The sequence below is a fragment of the Biomphalaria glabrata genome, chromosome 8, assembly GCF_947242115.1.
Source record: "Biomphalaria glabrata chromosome 8, xgBioGlab47.1, whole genome shotgun sequence".
Taxonomy (NCBI): domain Eukaryota; kingdom Metazoa; phylum Mollusca; class Gastropoda; family Planorbidae; genus Biomphalaria; species Biomphalaria glabrata.
This window is the reverse complement of record NC_074718.1, coordinates 22263549-22286930: the sequence shown is the minus strand read 5'-3', so window position 1 is coordinate 22286930 and position 23382 is coordinate 22263549. Positions and strand designations below refer to the sequence as shown.

The 23382-nt window shown below is 38.4% G+C and overlaps 1 protein-coding gene across 4 annotated transcripts in view; it reads left to right on the top strand.

The window, feature by feature from the left end:
• Window positions 1-23382, top strand: part of LOC106056671 (mucin-17-like) — a 106295-nt gene that overhangs the window by 37386 nt on the left and 45527 nt on the right. The window contains exons 1-3 of one of the 4 annotated variants that reach the window (XM_056038409.1): window positions 191-434; window positions 21947-22375; window positions 22468-22593. In XM_056038409.1, the coding sequence (XP_055894384.1) occupies window positions 22470-22593 (124 nt within the window). In that variant the 5' untranslated portion in view covers window positions 191-434; window positions 21947-22375; window positions 22468-22469. Of the gene's footprint in view, window positions 1-189; window positions 435-21946; window positions 22594-23382 lie in introns of those variants that run through there. The other 3 variants (XM_056038410.1, XM_056038407.1, XM_056038408.1) reach the window with 3 other exon arrangements.

Sequence of the window (23382 nt, the reverse complement as noted above, 5' to 3'; positions counted from 1 at the left end):
ACTGTGTTTAAATTTAATGTGACACCCCCCCCCCTTTTCACCTCCCCTCTCCTTTTATTTCTAGATCGCCCCCCCACCTCCCAAGCAAGACTTCCCCTATATTGTGCCCCCCAAATCTGATCCCCTCCCCCCTCCATTGCGAAGTTTGAGTCCGCTGAACGTTCGGTACGACCCCTTCGACAGCCAGCTTGGAATCACTAAGCCATGTGCCGCGTGCTATGTCAAGCGTTTCACGACTTTGTCGTCGGGTGTACACAGAAACACCCATACACACATACACGGTCAGGCAAAGTTTGTGTACTGAGATTCAAAAATGACGTTAGAAGTTGACACATTCGTATCTGAAATACGTCTGGACGTTCTTCTGTGTACACAATGGATATATTTGTGTGTTCTGTTGACAGACGGATACTAGACCTATACCAACAATAAAGGTAGTTATTTCAAGAATATAATCTAGACTCTAGATCACTAGCTGTATATCGGTATATCTTCATTGATCGGAGATATATTGCATATAGATTGGATGTAGATCATATAAATCTAGACTCCAACTAGAGTGTTGTGCTATTGGAGATTTGTCTTTTTGTCATTCATGGCTGGGAAACAAAAAAAAAAAAAGAAATAATTAGCTTTTTGGTGTATCCGGTGTGCAAACTCAAGAAGCTGTTGATTCAGTGTTGATTCAGTGTTGATTCAGTTTGTTGATTCAGTGTTGATTCAGTGTTGATTCAGTGTTGACTCAGTGTTGACTCAGTGTTGACTCAGTGTTGACTCAGTGTTGATTCAGTGTTGATTCAGTGTTGATTCAGTTCGTTGATTCAGTGTTGATTCAGTTTGTTGATTCAGTGTTGATTTAGTGTTGATTCAGTGTTGATTCAGTGTTGACTCAGTGTTGATTCAGTGTTGATTCAGTGTTGACTCAGTGTTGATTCAGTGTTGACTCAGTGTTGATTCAGTGTTGACTCAGTGTTGATTCAGTGTTGATTCAGTGTTGATACCTAGACCTAGGTGCCTTTTTCAAAAGTACGTGATCATTTGCGTACACTTTTGAGCACTACAGACTCCAATGTTCCTAAGCTCTTCTGTTTGTAGCACCAAGTCATTTCAATGTAGACAAAGTTTTAGATTTTCATTGATCACTTCAAACTTGTTACAAAACAATGGACAATTAATCAGCAGTAATAAAAGAGAGTAGATAAGAGGAGAGAGGTGTAACTGCCACGCATTAAGATATTAGAGCTTTTTTTTTTTTTTTATTAATTAAGATGACAGCAATCGAGTCCAATGTAGCGTCCTTGACATTTAGCTTATCATGAAAATCTCCACTATAGATTTTAATCTAGATTCTAGATCTGAATCTAGAGACAGTAGAGTATTCTAGACTCAATCCCCCTGTCTTGTGTTCATTAAATGTGTCAAATGTCTGTAGATTTATGTCATGAATAGCTCAAAATATTTAACTTATGAACTTAGATCTTTGACTATTTGATACTAGATTTAGATATAATATCTAAAAAGACTAATCTAAATTCTAATAAATTAGATATCAGTCGGTTAGATCTAGATTATTTCAAAAGTTATTTTCAAAAGTAAAGGATTTCAACACCTTAGATCTAGAGTCTAGATAGATTGCAAGTTATCGTCTAATCCGCGGCTAAAGCCTTACAACTACAAGATAGGGGAGAAACAGTTAATGCTGTTAATATGAGCCAATATTACTAATTTACCAAGATCTACTTTAGATAGACCTAGATATCATGGTCATAAATCAAGTAAAAGGCTTTATGCATTGGCTTGTTTGTGTGAAATGTTGAATGGATTAAAGCGCTTCGAACTGATGACACGAAGGGCCGGGTTTGAAACTCGCATGCCAAACAATGTTGTCTAATTTGTTTGAAATGGTTACTTATAAAGTGAGTTTGCTTGGTATAACTTTGTTGCATTGAAACATTCAGAAAAAAAGTTTCTTAGAAGTAATACAACAAACCGTGATATAGGGATGATCAAACTACGGCCCGTGGACCATCTCCTATTCGTGACAAGATCCTTCCAAACTACGGCCCGCGGACTATCCCCGGTCCCTGGCAAGGTTCTTCTAAATGTCTGTCTACAATTCGCAATGAAGCCGCACATAAATAATGTCCATAGGACGGCATGGGTCGTTTTGAAATAGACATGGCCTTTTTGTCGAAGAAGGTTGCGCCTCAATGACTATGTAATCTATATAGACTATGTAAGGCGCATTAATGTCTTACAGTCTTGTAAGGGGCCTCAATGACTTATAGACTATGTAAGGGGCATTAGAGATTTAGAGATTATGTGAGGGACCTCAATGACTTATAGACTATGTAAGGGGCATTAGAGATTTAGAGATTATGTGAGGGACCTCAATGACTTATAGACTATGTAAGGGGCCCAATGTTATAGACTATGTGAGAGGCATCAAAGATTTATAGACTACGTGAGAGGCATCAAAGATTTATAGACTATGTGAGAGGCATCAAAGACTTATAGACTATGTGAGAGGCATCAAAGATTTATAGACTATGTGAGAGGCATCAAAGATTTATAGACTATGTGAGAGGCATCAAAGATTTATAGACTATGTGAGAGGCATCAAAGACTTTTAGACTATGTGAGAGGCATCAAAGATTTATAGACTATGTGAGATTCATCAAAGATTTATAGACTATGTGAGAGGCATCAAAGATTTATAGACTATGTGAGAGGCATCAAAGACTTGTAGACTATGTGAGAGGCATCAAAGACTTATAGACTATGTGAGAGGCATCAAAGACTTATAGACTATGTGAGAGGCATCAAAGACTTTTAGACTATGTGAGAGGCATCAAAGACTTATAGACTATGAGTAAGGTAGGAGGGTGAGGTAGCTAATTCGAGGAAGTTGGAGATTGTTTTTTGTTTTCACTGTATTGATTGTAACATTAAACGCTTCTTCAGAACATAGCTTCAAAGTCATACTATGAAGTTTTTGAGGAGCCATGATCGTTCCTCTACGTCACGTGGGCAACAACAATAGTCTGCGATCATTGCTGGATGTATGGATCTATACATCTGAGGGTTTATGAACAGCATGCACACAACTTAAAGAAGAACTGTGTTACACGCCAGCATCTTGGGACATAGTGGAACATGCTCAAATGGGCTCTTGATAATTGATAAGTTTCACATTCTCAATCAGTAGCTCTAAGATCTTAACTAGAACAATTATTATTATTTAAACCCTCGTTAAGAAAGCCACTATAGACGCTAATGACGTAAACATACTCAAGAATGCGTCTACTATTTAAGATGTTTACATAAATGCCGTGCAATGTGTTGATAGTTCATTGATTTTGTTATAAACATTTCTTGTGTTACGTTGCATTGATGTATACTTGTAGTGCCAACCATTCTTGTGACTGTTACACGCACCCATCTCGACGCCTGCTTATTGGCTCATACTTTTGATCTAAACCTTGTTGGGGCAAGTGCTAAGGAATCTCCCCCCCCCCTACTCCTTGACCTATTTCCATCACGATCTACTTGCCTCTTGCTTTTATCACCCCCCCCCCCTTTTCTGCTTTAGTCCGATGTGCACTACATATGATCTGACAACCGTCTCTATCCATTTTTGTTTGTGCCATAGACAGGCCGACCATTCATTGAGGTTGTCCTCCTGCCGTTGCGTTTATCTGTCTCCTGTCACTTCTACTGCTTCAAGTTTAATTTCTGCAGAAAAATCTTATTACATATAATGTAGTGGGTTTTTTAGCGATCAGTAGGCCATCATGGGCCCAAATGCCATTGTGATACAGTTTCGTGTTTTCCCCATGACGGTATGTAGAGTTAATATTTGACACAAACATCTGTAGTGTTAATCATTAACTTTCTAACACTAAGTTTTAATTTGCAACATTTGTGGGCATACTAACATTGTACAATGTCCAGCATGTCCAATGTCAGTATATCGAATAGAGATTTGTTATAGACTTATCTCTTACCTTTCAGTCTTCCTCCATTATTTGATTTCATTAATCTATTTGTAAACATCGAACTCCGTACTGTGACCAAGTTATACTAACTAGTTCACCAATCTTACTCTAGTTCTCCAAAATACTACTGGAAGTATTCGTGGATCGAATTCACACTCCTTCTCTATGTCCCGCTCTATGTCCCGCTCTATCTTCTAGTATCCTGCAGGTGTACCAGAATTATGTTGCCCTTCAGCATGGGCTCAGGAATTATGGGATTAGTCGACGCCACCCTCAACATTTGAAGACTATTTGAAAGAAAATATTGACATTCTTTAAGTCTTCTGATATGTGAGATAAATGGTGACACAAAGAGCCCGATATCTCGGTGATCCCAGTACCGCTGGGATCTTTAGAAAATGTTCAACAACTAGCACCCCCAAAATAAACATTTATCACACCTTCTACCATTAAGTACCGCGAGATAATGGCTACTGGACGTTTGCTATAGTGACAGATGAGGTGCATTTAATCTTTTATTGTGTACTATTGACTACATTGAGTTTTCTCGACTCACTAAAGTGTTCTTCCATCAAGGGCCACTGAAAGAAGTAAACCTAGAGAGTACTTACTATATCATAGAGTACAACATACCATACTGGCTAGTATTTAGTGGCTACGTAAATGTCGATGTGCATATAAGGATGAAAAAAAAAATCTTTGGAGGGTCATTTGAAAAAAAGAAAGTTCTCATGCAGTCACTTAAGCTCAGAATGTACTCATAACATAGCCACTCTCTCTCTCTCTCATTGTTGTCAGTGTCATGTTCCACCATATATAACATAGCCTCTCTCTCTCTCTCATTGTTGTCAGTGTCATGTCCCACCATATATAACATAGCCTCTCTCTCTCTCTCTCTCATTGTTGTCAGTGTCATGTTCCACCATATATAACATAGCCTCTCTCTCTCTCTGTCATTGTTGTCAGTGTCATGTCCCACCATATATAACATAGCCTCTCTCTCTCTCTCTCATTGTTTTCAGTGTCATGTTCCACCATATATAACATAGCCTCTCTCTCTCTCTCTCATTGTTGTCAGTGTCATGTTCCACCATATATAACACCCAAATCGACGTATCTCCCCCTCCCTTCACGTGTCCTCCCGTACAAATTTGACCAGCTTTATGAAACAAAAGTATGACCAAAAGTAAACATCTTTGTTCGTCTTTGATCTCTCTCCTAGAGTCACACAGAGTCCCAGAAGTCTCCACTAGTATGGACTGGGTTATTGAGTGCTCAGCGAATAGGAAATTGTGTTAGAAGAGCGATGCGGTAGAAAATAGATCGTTTAGAAATATTAAAAGGTATTTAGTTATACAAAACAACAATTTGTCAATAATCATCTTACAATTGTTATGCTTTATAAAACTTTAACACTTGGTCTCAGGGGCTTGACTCTCGCGTTTAGTCAGTAAGTAAATACACAGTCTATTTTAAACAAGTATTTGAAATGAAGAATACAAAGGATAATAATTGGCTTTTTATTTTCATTTATATATCTGGAGAGTCTGATCACAGATCAGCCTTATATGTTAGGCCAATACATTTCTTCAATCTACTGCACTCGGGTACACACATTGATCTAGACTTGTGATGGTTGATAACAACTAGGTGTAAGGTCACCGGGTCGAACAGGAGACATCCAATAGGTGTTGTTTAATTAGCGCATTCATAGACGAAGAAATGAGCGCGCACACATACACACACACTGGGACAAGGATTTCAAGTGCACTGCACCACATTGTTGAGGATTAGACATTGACTAAAAGTTCAACACTCAGACTAAAAAAAGGGGTGGGGGGGGGGGGGGTAAGGTGAGACTCAGTGAACTTGCCATGTGTAGACTACAGTGATTCTCACGTCTTCATGTCACAGGCTTAACGGGCTTGAAGTATGGAGGCAATGCTAAATGTGCTGCTTCGAGCACACTCTCTCCTGTAAAAGAACACACAACACGTTTCTATTGTCTTACAGTTTGTGTGCGAATAGCGCGGGAATATTGTCTCCCCGTGAACAAGCCAGTCCGTGGTAAAATAATTGAAGACGGTTGAATCAGAGGCGGCCTTAGTGGGTGGCGAGTGGGGTAACCGCTATAGGTCCTGCGTCTTGGGGAAAAGAAAATCTTTTGTCCCCTTCAGCCCATAGTACACATATTCGTGGCCTGATACTCACCCAGGCCCCCGCGCACTGCCATGCTGCCTCAGACTGATACATTTTTTGTTTCAATATGCCGCGATGCCCGCATGTCTAAAAATTGTATGTATTTTTACTAATGTTGGTGAACCTGTTTGTTATACTCATCTTTGTTATTATTGTATCAAGACAACTAGTAGTCACTATTTGTGACTTGAAATTAAAAAAAAAATGTTTTCTAAAGAAAGTTGTAACAAAACGTTTCAATTGTTCTCTTCATTGGCGAGGTTATCAGTAGGCAGCTGGATAGGTTCTGTTCACGCTTCTGTTGTACTAGTTGAGAACTATTCCGGCTGAACAAAGACCTATATTTGTGTAGCTTGGCGTCTATTTCCAGCCCTAGACTATTCTAAATAAGGCATCTTTGGTTTAGAAAAGGTCAACAGTAGACTAGCCCTGTTCCTTTATTTAGCTCGCTTTCAATACATTCAATGTTCTTTTCTTGACTTTTGACTTAGTCAAAAAAAAAATAATTCTCACATAAGTTAGCAGAGTGTTCTCGAATTGTCTTCTTAGCTCCCCATTGCTTTATCGAGACTTGACAAAATCTTGTAGAAAGCTTATTGTTTTGTAAGCTAGTATGGAGAGCTTTAGGAATGCATTTTTTTTTTACCGAAGTCGTACATCATTCTTTTTAATCAGAATAAACTACTAAATACATTTTAAGAAATGAATTAACTTCTAAATGTAAAAAAAAAAAAGTTATTATTATTTATTTTTAATGACATGAACAAAGTTTTCCACCAAGAAAAAAGAAAAGCATTGCTATTTCATTATTGTGTGTGTCCATTAGGTAGCACAGTGGTCATCGGGGTCACCTTGTTGTGTTAAATACCTGATATTTCTTGGTCACAGATGAATTGAAAAATGAAGTATCACATTGACCACCAAGTCTAATGAATACTTGACCGTTTACCTCATAGTCTAACCTAACAATCAGATAATGTCACCGTATTTTTTTCACATGGACTACAACTTTAATCGTAGAATATAAACTTCTTCCTATTTATGTAAACATTGATTTTTTTTTATAGTTTAGAGAGATTTGGCATTACCAATACACGAGACACAGTAGCTGCAAACCAACGTAACTAGGAATCTCGTTGAACTTTCTGAAACGTTTTTAGCGGCCCCCGAAAGGGGAAAAGACGCTATTAGTTTTGTCTGTCCGTCCGTCCCATTTAGATCTCGTAAACTAGAAGAGATATTGAAAATCCGACTTCACAATATTTTAGACCATTCAAAGTTCTGATGCAACGGCTACTTTTTTTTTTCATGAAAGCGAAAATTCTAATTTTTTAAATTAATTATGCAAGCAGTTTTTTATAAGAAAAAGCTAATTAGTATGCATTATATGTTAGACCTAATTTCAGACGAATAGTAATCTTATAAACATCATTTTCGTGAACATTTTTTATATATGGCGGAATTTTTTTTTTTTTGAGGATTCGAATTGAGCCTTTTCAAAACAATTAACTTATTAACGGGTTCGAATCCTGGTGAAGACTGGGATTTTCAACTTCTTAGTCTACCCAGCTCTAATGGGTACCTCACATTAATTGGGGAAAAGCATAGGCGGTTGGTCGTTGTGCTGGCTACATGACACCCTCGTTAACCGTAGGCCACAAAAACAGATGAACTTTACATCATCTGCCCTATAGACCACAAACTAGTTAGGCCAGGTTCACATCTAACTTTACATTCACTTTCACGTATCCTTTGATCTGCGGGACGGTTGGGGCACTACACAAGATCTGTTAACACTTCTTTCTCCATTCTTATCTCTCATTTGTCTTTGATATAATTTCATTCGGATTTTCTTTCTGAAAATATTGAAGCCTACCTGGGTGGACCACTGGTCGTGCGGTTTGCACGCTGGACTGTCGTTTGGATTTATCGACGATCGAAGGTTCAAACCCTGCCTGCTCCCATCCCCCGTCGTCCTGCGGGAGGTTTGGACTAGGAAGTAAACTATCTTCAACTCTGAAGGATTATCCGAATTATGTAAAACATTTTACTCCGGGGGCCGATTTTGAGTTTGTGTTTCCACACAAACTGTCTTTCGTAACCTTGTTTTTTTTTTAGTGTTAATGAACTTTTAAAAAGTTTCAAGCCTGAATGTGCTGACGAAATGACAAATCAGTGTTAACTCTTGGACTTCTGTGGAACTACTTGACGCTGTCAGGTGGCACAAGCAGCATGCGGGAGCCTCATTCTCACCTCCTTTGTTTTGATCTTCCAGCTTATCACTGGCGATTCTTCCTCTCAGCTCCAACGTAAGAAATGGCAGGAGGTACGAACCTGGTCGTGACCTTTTCAAAGAAATGTGTTTAATTAAAAAATACCGCGTTGACTTCTGTTTACTCCCCCACCTTTAGTGGAAATATCACACGCCCCTCTCATCCCTTCTCTCCTTAAATCTGTTCCCCCCCAGGTTCAACTGTCCCAGAGTGGGAGAGGGGGGGTAAGTCAACAGAAACGTTCTTGAAGGAGAGACCCGCACATTGGGGGGGGGGGGGGAAAGGGTAAGAGGAAGAAAAGGACTGGGGGGGGGGGTCGTCGTATTAAAAAAAAAAAGATATCGGAAGAACCTGGATTTGCATGAGTGTCAATTGAAGTTAAGAGGGGGGGGGGCTTGTCTGATTTCCAGAAGATTACAATATAACTGCCTTATCGGCCGTGAGATCTTTGATGTCAGCCCGTGACCAAAAAAATATAATTAAATATTTCTTCCGTGGAACTTGTGTGTAAGCCTGGGATAACTAAACATTTCAACTGAACTTAAGGAGACCCCGCAAATTGTGGACTGGATAGAACTATCCTAAATATTCTTACCTATAAAAAAAACACTTTCTGGAACAAATTTGCTGCTGATCTTTCATTTTTGGAGTATTGTACTAGCAAAAACAACTAAGGAAGTTTTTATTAATCTAAATTCTAAATAGTGGCAATTATTTTTAAAAAGTTATTCGCTGTGTAAGTATTTGTGAAAAACACTTTTATTGATTTGTATGAAGAGGTCAACATCTTTAGAACATGTTGTTGGATATTGTGTTGGTCAAGGTAGTTTGGTTTTGGGCGCTAAAGAAGCTAATACTGGCCAAAGTTTCGATAAGTTTCTTTGTACATTTTTAAAATGTGGATTTGTGGAGATAATGTTTTGTATGTACTTAGTGCTCGTGAGCTTAAAACGTTTCCTTGGACATCAAGTTTGAATATTGTAATTCTATCACTAGAGGACATCAAGTTTGAATTTTGTATGCTATCACTAGAGGACATCAAGTTTGAATTTTGTATGCTATCACTAGAGGACATCAAGTTTGAATATTGTAATTCTATCACTAGAGGACATCAAGTTTGAATATTGTATGCTATCACTAGAGGACACCAATTCAACATTAGAAAACAAAACCCCAAAACATCATGTTTTTGTCCTTACGTAAGTGTCTCAACTAGTTCTAACAATGAGAAACATTTATTTGTGCACCACTGACTAAGTCCTAGTTACCGTCCTAGTACGAGGTATATACGAGGTTGGAAAATTCACACAGAAATCTGAAGTGACTGTTGGACATCATGCTATCCTGACTGACCTTTTCTTCGTGGTTCTTCTAAAGTTTGGCAGTACACATTTGTTTCCGTTTCTCTGACATTTCCGTCAATAGTTGACATTCTTTCGAAAGTTTACAGTCTTTATCTTTGTCTTCCTCCACGGTTTGAAACTATTCTCCCAGGAGTTTATCAAGTGGTCAAGTGGACCTGAACTTAGGTCTTAGATTTAGACTTTGATCTTTAACTTAGGTCTTCAAAAATGTTTTTACAAAGCTTAAATCTACTCTGTCTGTCTGGTGAAAAAATTGTTCACGTTATTTCTCCCTCACCCAATCTCGGATCAAGCTGAAATTTGTGCAATTATTTCTTTACATGACAACTCAAGAACCAATTTAAAATAATAACCAACTTACAAGTGGTAATTATTTTGTTTGTATCAAACAAGGGAAAGAAATTGTATTTGACTGATTTAGTGGTATAAGTTGAATTAGTTAGTCCTCTTTAAATTATGTAGAAAGAAATAGGTGGCCGCTTGAAAGTTTAAAACTAACAACAGAGAACTATAACACCTTCTATGTTCATAAGCACTTCCCTGGTAAAGTGTTTGTATATAGGCTTGAAGAGGCTTCAATTCGAATTCAAGTCGTCCTAACTATTTAAAAATTCTATAAATGCATTCAAAAGTGATCACGGTAACCTTCACATAGATACTCCCTTCTTCTCCCCCCCCCCAAAAAAAAACAAGTGATAGAATCATAGCGTAGTGAGAAAGCGAAAAACATGAAATTGCACGAAACAAAAAAAAAGGTAAAAATATTTATAATAGCACGGGTTTATTATTGTTAGTCTAGATCTATTACAAATTTAATTACATGACTGATCCAAACTAATTGATACAACAACGATTTTTAAGTATTTTTATATTTCTTGTTTTTCCTTAATACAGTTTCATCTCCTCATTCTTTCACATTCTTGTATTTAAAAAAAACATGTTTGGAGATGGCAGTAATTGTCTATCACATTGTGACATTGAAATGTCTGGCAAGTAAGTGTCACATGTTTGAAGAGTTTCTGGCTTGTGACGGACACTAAAATGGCCCCGTTTTGACAATGTCAATGTCTCTGTCACCAGTATTCTTTCGCTTTATCACGGCGGCGCTGCATTTCGCTATACACGTGTGTCTGTATCCAACTAACTCTTAAGTACTACATTACATGAGTGTCTATGTAACTTTCAGGAGCCCCAGTTCAGGAATTGAGGCACTGAAATATCTTTGTGAAGTCCTGTAGGACTAAAAACTTTGAAGACCGTTACAAACGACCATTCACTGTCCTGCGACCTCTGGAGCGACTTAGACTACTGCAGTGACTTCTGTAGTGACTACTGGGTTAAAGATAACAATGTTACTATCGTCAAATATTTAGGCCATGATGTCATGGTCAGAATCAACTGTTGACATTTTATACATGAAATAGAAATAATTGAGATCTTATGTAACAGGCTTGTAGTTTTTGATTAAGAACCATTCTTTCACTGTGCACTATTTGATTGATCTAATAGAAGGATTGTAATGACATATTGAACATATTGTTCATTTTAAACAGATCAGGTGGTATCCATCAGGCTGTCGTAACCCTAACCCTGGTTTGAAACCCTTCTTCGCGTCCTTCCCCCCCCCCCCGTCCTACTTCCGCTCTGCAAGATGTTTAAGCTAGTCAGTTCTGAAGTAATTTTTTGAGGTATTTATCAAAATCACCCGATTTTTTTTTATTGGCGTAAACTTCTTAAAATCGATCTAAAACTTAGTTAAAAACAGGATAAACCTTAAATATACTTTCAAAGAAAAAGAATTACCTCCCTGTATACCACTTCTAGAACGATTGTTTTTCTCTTTATAACGTATGAACGATTCAAGACAACAACAGTGAAACGGTGAACCACTCTGGACCTTTTTCTTTATATCTTGTATACTTTGATAAATTAGAACGGTCAAACCGTGTGACCAACGAGCAAGTAATTCTTTTCTTAGCGATATAAATCAACTTTTAAATTTCTAGGAAAATTGTTAGATCAACGTCCAGGTTCCTCCATGAGGTTCTGACTTGAATAGAGGCATTGTAGAAAAATACTTTCTACACTTGCATATTTGATCTATACCTCCTTAAAGCGCCACCTCTGCTATTTTAGATAAGGAGGAATAGGGAACTAAAAGAAGGGTGGGGCGTCAAGCCTCTAAGTGCCGAGCATTTCAAGAGTTCCCCAAGCAATCTACTGCACGGGGTGAATCGGCACCCCGTAGTCTGCTTAATGGTCCGTTAGAACTGCTCTTTTGACGACTCCCGGCTTTGTATGCAGTCATTCTTACTGCTCCTGCGAAGGTCTTTAAAAAAACAAAATTCGCCAAGTGCTTTGAAGAGAACCCTAGCAGTGGTTGCCCTTGTACGCCAGCTTTATTTAAAGTGTCGCTCAGAGCCGCTTCACTAATTAGTAATCGTATTCTCCTCCTCAGCACCGTTCCTTTGACGAGTTTTGATGACGTGTCTATCTTCAGCATCGCCCCGTCCCACTCCCAAGAAATATAGAGTTCATTAATGCTCTATTAAATATGAAATGGGGATTACAAATGCATCTGGAACAGCAAACAGTGAAGTTTAGCATCCGCTGTGATAGACGCCACATCTAACGCTGCTATGTTATAGAACCCCCCACCCCCCTTTTTCAGATTTAAGTCATTTGTCTGGTACTATTTGTGACTAACTAGGCGTAATATAGTTCAGCCGCGAGGATTATAAGTCGGTGGTTGTAGCCTTGCTGTACCAAAGATAATTATTCTAAAGTTAATCCTTTTTTTTTTTTTTGTTTAAAAGCCTTGGTTCTTACAGAATTTGTAGTCGTGTCTTAGTATGTACAGGAACAGATGTAACTAGTTTGACAAGGGCTGATTAAAAATTGGATAAAATGAAACTATAGATAGTTAATGAGTTTTTGGTTACGATTATTCAGAAATAATTTGAAAACGTTGACTTAAACATAGAAGTCTTTGGTCAAGCTTCAATGACTGAAACATAAAAGGACTGAATTAGTTTTTAATTTTTTTTTTTAAAGTACTTTTGATGATACATGTCACAGTAACCTTATTAGACTTTATTCAAAGCCAATAATTAAAAAAAAAAAGTTACATGATTGAAATGGTAACGAACATGTATTTCTTTATGACCTTCATCCCAGTTGACCTCTGGTTAATTGGCTGACGCTCACGTCCGTATCAAACTTCTCTGCACCCTCCCCCCCCCCCCCCGCTATCGTTATCAATGTCCCAGACAGAGCAGGGGATACGACGGAAGTCTGGGGGCTAATTTTATTGCCTCTCAGGTGACGTGCCTTGTTGTTTTTGTGCTAATCGAAATAGGAAGATTGTAAAGAAATGACTACAAGTGAATCAGATAATGAGCGGCACAAGCTGATCAAGTCAAGGGGCGGCTACAAGCTGATCAAGTCAAGGGGCGGCTACAAGCCTCTGACACAGCTGTTGTCTTTAATTACGTTCACTGACATTTTGTTCTCCATGTTGAACAAACAAACAAACAAACGAGTGAAGTGTTTGAAACTAGTTCGTCTGATCAGCCAAATGTATTGTCCCTTGCTCCACTGTACTAACAAAATTACATCTTACTTGATAGATAGTGAGAGTGATTCATGAGGAGTACATTATTTCACGTGGCTACGCAGTCCCATCTGCAGCCTACATATTTTGCCACATTTAGTTTCTACTTTGAATAGTAAAAAGTAAAATTAAGTTCCCCTTTTAGACCTTACTATCCTTAGGGCAGATAATGTTAAGTTCATCTGTCTCTGTGGCCCATTGTTAACGAGGGTGTCATGTGGCCAGCACAACGACCAACCGCCTTTACTTTTCCCCCAACCAATGTTAGGTATCCAATAGAGCTGGGTGGACTCAGAGGCGCCCAATGATCCCGAAATAAAAAATCCCATTCTTCACTAGGACGTCTGGTTCGGAAGCCAAGCACCTAACCACTCAGCCACAGCGCCCCCTCTCTACTTTGAATAGAAAATCAAATTTGTTTGCGTGCAATTTGAATGGGTATACTTTTGTTAACATTCTTTTGATCTTGTTAGAAATAAACATTTACATCTAGCACAACATTCCTACCATTAAGATTGCCAGATTGTTTAATACACAAAACCCGACAAGACTTTTTGTCTTTAGTAACAGAAAAAAAAAACTTTCTCAGTTAGTGCATAATTTAACATTCATCTGAAGTTGATGCTCGCTTAACAGAACCACTTCACCAGGATTTGAGACTCCATGCCTTCAGTTTGTTGCATGTGATGAGCTACTTCTGAAACATGAGACTAGGAACTGCCACGAAATGTTGAAATGACAACTAAATAGAAGCAAACCAGGTGTCACCTGAAAAACATTGCCGCCACATAATGTCACTCTATATGTCAACGTCACAATGGATTTCTTTATTGTTAGACCATTTGTAATCATTTGAAGTTTATGTATAGAAAATGTAATGACATTAATGTCACAATTCTATTGTGGCTACATGTGGCTGTATTGACATGGTCACACCACACGCAAAGTGTCGGCCTTGTGTCCTCTGTATTGTCACCTAGCAACACCATTGTCCCAGAGAAGGCTTGCACGTTGATGCGGAATGAAGGCCGAAATCCCGAAGGGTTATATTGCCTTGTAATCTTTACGCCTCTGGGCAACAACTTTCCACCAAGGAAACAATTGGTCAGGGGAGCACAACTTTTGTACATCTTTTTGTTACCGGTCAAAACGTTTGTTCATCTTTAGCCACTGGACCGTGTTCGTTTTGTAACCTCTAAGTGGAGGGGAGAGGAGGACATACTAAAATCTCTGTCAAGACATCACTAGGCCATCTTGACCCAACCATTGATTCAATAAGACTAGTCCCAGATGTTGTGCCTGTAACCCCTCCCCTTCCCCAGGGACTGAACTCTGCACACATGATTTCTTTGAATCAATACTTTGTTGTTTTTTTTCATTTTAACAGCGAGATGTTTTGTTTTCATTTCCTCTTCACTAATGTCAACAATGTCAGTGACATACAAATAAGAACTTTTAAACGTCCTTCTAAAGCTGAATAAGCAGCTGAAGGGAAGTTATCATGGACGGTCATTGAACTAGTAGGAGCTGCTACAAACTAACAACTGATATCAGCGACCTGAAGAAACTATATTTGTGCACTCTAGTCCCAAATCGCTGTAGTGTTTTGACTATGTTACAATGGATGCATTTATTTCAGTAGTTCACTAGAGACTACCAGACCAGCAAGTGGTTTATTTCTTTCAACTCGTTGTGTAGCCCAGTTGTAACGTTCAAATAGAAATGCCTGGCAGTAAAGTCGTCCCTCCCCTCCCAGCTGTGTGTAACCGGCCCCCCCCCCCCCCGAGCGATGTTACCATGCCTAGTCCATCACATGTCTTGCTAGTTGATTGCTTCTGTAATTCCGTAAAGTTCAATCTTCAAGTCATCTCTCTTTTCCCTCAATGTCCTATCCGCTTCATTACAAGAGCGAGTCCTCTGTCCGTAATGGTGGATTAAGTTGCATCGATGTATCCAAGCTATGACTTTGGTGAACGATAGTCTCAGAGTTGACTTTTAATTTAGTCTTTAAGCAGATCAGATCTCTGTCTTTGTATATTTCAAACACATTCACACCCAAAGTTCAGAATTGGAGAGTTCATTAATTATTGAAACTATTATCTGCTTTCAAAATGAACAATGATCAAATCTGTTGAATAGAGTAAACAATGTCTTGGTTAGAATGTGATATAACATTTTCAGATTATGATGGAACATTATCCCCACTTCCTACACATCTTTTAGCCCAAATATTTTGGTAGCAATGATAGTTGTTTCTTCTTTCCCTGTCAGTCAAGTGAATGTTTTTTAAGCCCACTGACCTATGTAACAGTTGTAAAAGTGTTAAATTTATAATACCAAGTTATTCTGCCAACGACACGACAACTGTGTCTAAATACCTAATCTATTCCCCGTCCACAATGAACCCTGTGTCCCAGCTACCTTTGTCTCGTGGACTCAGGCTTGTTCCCTTCGACCCTAACCCTCTCCCATCGTGGACTCAGGCATGTTCCCTTCGACCCTAACCCTCTCCCATCGTGGACTCAGGCTTGTTCCCTTCGACCCTAACCCTCTCCCATCGTGGACTCAGGCATGTTCCCTTCGACCCTAACCCTCTCCCATCGTGGACTCAGGCATGTTCCCTTCGACCCTAACCCTCTCCCATCGTGGACTCAGGCATGTTCCCTTCGACCCTAACCCTCTCCCATCGTGGACTCAGGCATGTTCCCTTCGACCCTAACCCTCTCCCATCGTGGACTCAGGCATGTTCCCTTCGACCCTAACCCTCTCCCATCGTGGACTCAGGCATGTTCCCTTCGACCCTAACCCTCTCCCATCGTGGACTCAGGCATGTTCCCTTCGACCCTAACCCTCTCCCATCGTGGACTCAGGCATGTTCCCTTCGACCCTAACCCTCTCCCATCGTGGACTCAGGCATGTTCCCTTCGACCCTAACCCTCTCCCATATCTCCATTATTAAATATGATGTGAGTGTGTGTGAGTGTGTGTGTTTCTAGACCAAGATCCATGCAGCAAACCTACCAATAGGTGATTGTGCCTGTCTGTGTGTGTGTGTTGAGACGTTCTGATTAACTCCCTTGATCTTTTACTAGCTCCCTGGTTAAGAAAAGAAGCCGAGGTCTCAGGGGCCAACATTGTGTTTCAAATTTCACTTGCACTCGACGAGAGATAGTAGGTAGATCTAGCTAAGAGTCAAGTTTTGACTTAGATTGAATTTTAAATGAGCGCGGGGCTTAACCAAGATAAACTAGTAGCCTATTAGTGTGTGTTGGCTTTTGTGTGTATGTGAATTGAAAAGATAAGATTTACCTGAATTCCTACTGTATAAAAAAAAAATAAACGCACTTTGTAATGTATCCATACGCGAATACGTTAATCTGATATCGATAACTAATACACCAAAGTATTCCTGACGGCGATATCACGCTGAAAAGAATAAATTCCTTGTACACCCTCACAGCCATGAGCTGATTGAATATGTAGCTTCTGACAGACTTGTAATCAACACATTCTTTGGCTCTCCCTGTTTCGAGATAGAAAAAGAGTTTTAAAAAGATTATACTTGCATAAGAACCTTGTTTGTGCACAATATCACTGACGTATGTAATGTGTGATTTTAACAAACATTGAAGTGCTTCATCTTGTTTGATTCTATTTCATTGCTAAGATCTGTACACGGTAGAAACAGAACGAAACTATTCTTGAAGAGAAAGGGACTCTTCCATGGCAACGTTTTTCTCGTGTGAACACATTGGTTACAGTGAACACATTGGTTACACGAACACATTGGTTACAGCGAACACATTGGTTACACGAACACATTGGTTACAGTGAACACATTGGTTACAGTGAACACATTGGTTACAGCGAACACATTGGTTACAGTGAACACATTGGTTACAGCGAACACATTGGTTACAGTGAACACATTGGTTACACGAACACATTGGTTACAGCGAACACATTGGTTACACGAACACATTGGTTACAGTGAACACATTGGTTACAGTGAACACATTGGTTACAGCGAACACATTGGTTACAGTGAACACATTGGTTACAGCGAACACATTGGTTGCAGTGAACACATTGGTTACACGAACACATTGGTTACAGCGAACACATTGGTTACACGAACACATTGGTTACAGCTAACACATTGGTTACAGTGAACACATTGGTTACAGTGAACACATTGGTTACAGCGAACACATTGGTTACAGTGAACACATTGGTTACATTGAACACATTGGTTACAGTGAACACATTTGTTACAGTGAACACATTGGTTACAGCGAACACATTGGTTACAGTGAACACATTGGTTACACGAACACATTGGTTACAGCGAACACATTGGTTACAGTGAACACATTGGTTACAGTGAACACATTGGTTACAGCGAACACATTGGTTACAGCGAACACATTGGTTACAGTGAACACATTGGTTACAGTGAACACATTGGTTACACGAACACATTGGTTACAGCGAACACATTTGTTACAGCGAACACATTTGTTACAGTGAACACATTGGTTACAGTGAACACATTGGTTACGCGAACACATTGGTTACAGCGACTAGCTTGACATCTTGATGAAAAGTTTGATCTGCAAGATCTGCAATCAATTTTCATGGACAGTGCATTGTTCGAATCTATGAGTATCTCTTTATACGCCCACGCTAATCCTATTTCATGTCTACAGATGTTGTACGCGTGCTGAACAAGGAAACCTTCTCCCCGAAACATTCAATGAGTAGTATATTAGCAATACCTGTTTTTCTATAGCGCTATTAAAGAACCCTTAAATGTATGGCTACATATATAACACTTTGAAACATTTCATTTGATTCGATGTAAGTAGCTGTCCCTTATTATGTAGGTAACAGTCTCATACATTATGGGTAGCAATCTATCTAATACGATTTGAATAGCTGTCTCATACAATGAAGGTAACCGTATCATATAGTCTAGAAAACAATGGCATGCTATGTGGGTTGCAATCTCATACAATGTAGGTAGAGTCTGGTAGAATTACCCAGTATGTCTTGGCGTCTCTTAAACTATTTAAACTTCGTTTGTGTGACAATCTTTTCGACGTTTTAAAATGTTCTTCCTAATTCTACAACTGTGCATGTTCTCCTGTTATATATGACCTACTTTACATACCTACACTTCTATGCATATATTCACAGAACAAACTCACGTGGAAGAGTGAGGTAAATACGCAGCCACTCACGTTTCCCTATTCTTCGAGAAAACATGTCATTAGACATTGAAAAGACATGCCATTAGACATTGAAAAGACAAGTCATTAGACATTGAAAAGACATGCCATTAGACATTGAGAAGACATGTCATTAGACATTGAAAAGACATGTCATTAGACATTGAAAAGACATGCCATTAGACATTGAGAAGACATGTCATTAGACATTGAAAAGACATGTCATTAGACATTGAAAAGACATGCCATTAGACATTGAGAAGACATGCCATTAGACATTGAGAAGACAAGTCATTAGACATTGAAAAGACATGCCATTAGACATTGAGAAGACATGTCATTAGACATTGAGAAGACAAGTCATTAGACATTGAAAAGACATGTCATTAGACATTGAGAAGACATGTCATTAGACATTGAGAAGAGATGCCATTAGGCATTGAGAAGACATGCTTTGTAGAGGCGTCTCATTTCTAAAATAGAAATATTCTAAAATATGATTTCAAAGTATTTGATCTAAGGTGCTCAGGTCTGCAGACCGTGGTATGGTTATCACACAGCTACTGAAGGCAAATTCTTTTATCAAATGAATGTGAAAATCTTCTATCTGAGGTCATTGGTAAACTTCAATGAAATGCGGAAAGTCACTCTGTGCTTACTGCACTTATTAATGTTGACACATGTATGCAACTTAGCGAGCTGTTAAAACGTTGGCAGTCATGCAGACATTGCTACGAAAGATCTTCACTTTGTCCACATTTTTAGTGCCATTACCTTGTGCTGCATCCGGTTTGAGTTCAGGTCAATCACTTGTCGGGGTCAGTACACTCATTTCTGGGCCACTCAACATTGGTTTGGGTAAATCTGACTAGGTCTGAGGAATCAGCCATCCATATAAAAAGAAAGATAAAGTGCATTAAGAACGTTCATTTCAAAATCAAATCCATGACTGCAGATGATTCAATGTGAATGGTTGCTCAGTTGTTGCTTTCATTGCACTTGATCAGTGTCATTCTTACAGATTTCTGGCTTTGCTATTCTTTCTTTTTGAGGATCACCCGATTAGGTTTCTATCTATAGACCTGCCTGTTTTTGTTTTTTAGCATCGAAACAATTAAGCGGTGTTCTATACTTACTAAATAAAAAAAAAGAATCGAAACAAATATCAATAAAAACAACAAATAAAAACACACTGGTCTTACTAATATGAAAAACAACAACAATAACAGACAGGTTTATAGACTGAAACCAAAGCGCCTGTTTATTTCATGAATGTATTGCTTTTTTTTTTAAATGTGTGATTGAGTCCAACCTGAAAGAATGAATTGGTCTGTCAAAAACACAATTTCTTGTTCCATCATCTCAGGACCGAGAATCAGACTTTATGTCACTGTTTGAAAACGTATTTAAAATCAAGTATTACGAAGTTTAGTGAAGGCGATTTAATAATATGCTGCAATGATCTTTGATTATAGTCACTCTAGTACGGTGTGATTGTATATTTCTTAGCCATCTTCGTCTAATGCTCTACTAATTTATGAAACTTTTGACTTTAAAAAATATGTGAAGTATTTGTTAAAAGAGTGTCTTCTCTTATAAAATACAGACGTTACTTCTTATCTTATAAAATTCAGACGTTGCATCATTAGGTCAATCTAGTCATGCATGTTAATCAATGACTTAAACTCTGCTAAGTCATTGGTTTTCCTGGCTGACTCAGGCAACCCACCCCACGCTCTAATAGCACTAGGGAAGTGTCGTGTCTCGAGAATGAGATTTCCTTTATAAAAAAGTAAAATTTGTTGACAAAAGTGATACTTGCAATGTGTGTGTCTCGCTCTACAGTCTACACGAAGCTAACAGACTAAACGTTGAGGTGCTTTTGAGTGTCGTGTCTATTATTCCTCTACGTTTGGTGTCGTGCAAATCAAATGACCCCCCGTACAGTCCGTACATTGCTCGACTACACTGAAGTGCTGGCCCTCAGAGAGTCGTGTCTGTAATTTGTTGATTCAACGCCGACACTCCATGTCGTTCAACTTTTGCCACCCCCCTCTCGGGACATAGTTTATGGAAGGTCAATAAATCTGCTAAATGACTTAATCGCCATTCTAATAGAATGTTTGTTGGATTAGATCTGATGTTGTATTGTATCATTAAAATAGAACTCTGTGCAAGTTAACCTATTAATTCCATAAACTAGAGATATTATTACAGTGGACACCACATTGAGTTTACAAAGTCTGACTACAAAAGAACACAGTGAGTAATAAAAGCTCAAGCTTAGACAACGAATATCCGAGTCATCTCAAGGAATAGGCTACTAAATGAGAATTACAATTTGTTATATTTTTTACATTGTTACAATAGGTTATATTTTTTATATTGTTACACTTGACCAAAAGTTTGAATGACTTGAATCCTGCATGTTACTGTGAAGTAAATATTTACATCCAAAAGGATAATTTATCAGTCGGTGTTAACAAATATTTGGTTTTCTTTTAGACATGTCTGGAACTAATCTAACAGTCAATAAAAGACACTATTGAAGGCCTATTTCTTATAACTTACTAATGTCTAGAACGTTTTGAAATGTGACAAGTATAAAGACAGACTGCATTGAACTGGTTGGAATGTGTTTCCTATGTACAGAAAGTGTTTATCAAAGAAACTTGTATATTTGCTTTCCGAAGTGGAATGTTAAAAATGTTGGAGGCTATTGATCAGTCTGTTGACAAAAGGTCACCAAATGTTTCAATGTCTTGTGACATCTTGAAGATGATATTAACTAGGAAATATTTGACTATGTATTGGCTATGAAAACTATTTCATTCATAATTCAACCCTCTCCTGATCGGATTATGTCCATGGACAAACGTATTGCTTATGTCTTTATGAGGTTATAGTTTACAGTAGAACTGCTACATTTGTTAAGCAGTTGTACAATTTTGGATCACAGAAAGAACACTTTGGTGTCAGGAATTCAGTTGTTAGGACACTTTTTAGGTGTTAGGACACTATTCAGTTGTTGAGACTAAGCTTACAAATGTTAAGACATTTCTTTCCATTTTTTAGATAATGATACCATTATAGTTCTAAAGCATAATATAGCAATGCATATTCATAATTTTTGCTAAGTGGTGTTGTATTATAATTTTGATATAGCACTCACACATTTTTATTGACATTGAAAAAAAATCCTTTTATGTAAGACTATAAAAAAATTAATTAAGATCTAAATCTATTTTCTTTCTTTCTCTGATTACAGAGTTCATCAAGAGTAGACAATCCAGACTTCTGTAAAGTCACACACCTATAATTAGACGTACCCCAGGCATCAGTGACTAAACTACCGTATGTCAATAAGATTCCCGCAGCCACACCTGGACGTCCAAGAGAAACGCTCCAGATAGAGCGAACACAATTTATCACCAGAGCGAACACAATTTATCACCAGAGCGAACACAATGTATCACCAAGACTAAGATTTACTTTGGTGTAAACGTAGTGTCAGACTGAGCAATGGTCGTGTACGTGCTACTTTACAAATCAGCCTGGCCAGTTGACTGCAGTGACGTCATAGAGGGGAAATAGATACCAAAATGATTTCTGTGATTTCCTTACGACCTTGTTAAAAAAGTTGAGATATAGATCTGCCGAGCTCTCTCTATATTTGACACATTCAGTTGGCGTTGTTGTAAGCTAGGATTCTCATCTTTTTTTTATCAAATTTAAAGTTAATTTGATTTTTTAAAAAATGTGATTGATTACAGTGAACATGATTTCCAGACATGGATCGTGGATCACCCAATGGATATGTACCAGCATCAAAAATGGAGAGGTGCTCCATCATCCATGGATTACACTGGATTATTTTAACTCTTGGGATTTTACAATCTCGTTTCAGTGTGGTCGGTAAGTTGCAATCAATAGTCAGATTTGTACCTGGTTTAAACCTATAAATTAATACATAATCAAAATGTTATTTTAAGAAATCTTATAAAATTTTATATTATTTATCAGTACCTCCATTTGTTCCCATCTATGATAACCAGACATGTGACATGTATATAGAGACTCGTGAGCTCTTTGCGTTAGGCAGATCTGTCAAAATCATATAAAAAGTCAGAATAAGAATCAAAGTGTTTGAAATTTTTGTAACTGAATTCGTTCACCCCATGAAACCATTCAAGTTCAGTATATTGTTATGACTTTGCCATGCGCACCGCCATCCAAGATAGTGCAGAAAGAAGGTGCGCACTATCAGTGACCAGACAAGTCGGATGTTGACATAAGAGACTAACGATTTCCGCCCAAGTAGATAGCCAATATGGAGATGCTGTACTCAAGGCAGATGCCCTTTGTGTTTGTCATGTCTCCATGTAAATAAATGTCTATGTCTCGTTGAGTTGCCTCCCTTAAGTTATTACAATTGGTTGTCAGAAGTGGGATTATAGGCAACTCAACGAGAGGAGGTAGGATTTACAATGGCAGCTTTGAAACGATTAGACCAACTCTCAGTTAGAGAGCTTAGGAAGGAACTTCGTAACCGATATGAGATAATTGGTGGTACCAAGGAGGTGCTTACAGCTCGTCTCCGGCAAGCCTTGATAGATGAAGACGAAGATCCAGATACCTACTTATTTGAAATTGAACCGGAGATTTATGAGCTTATTGGCAAGATAAATGAAGCAATGTGTGAAC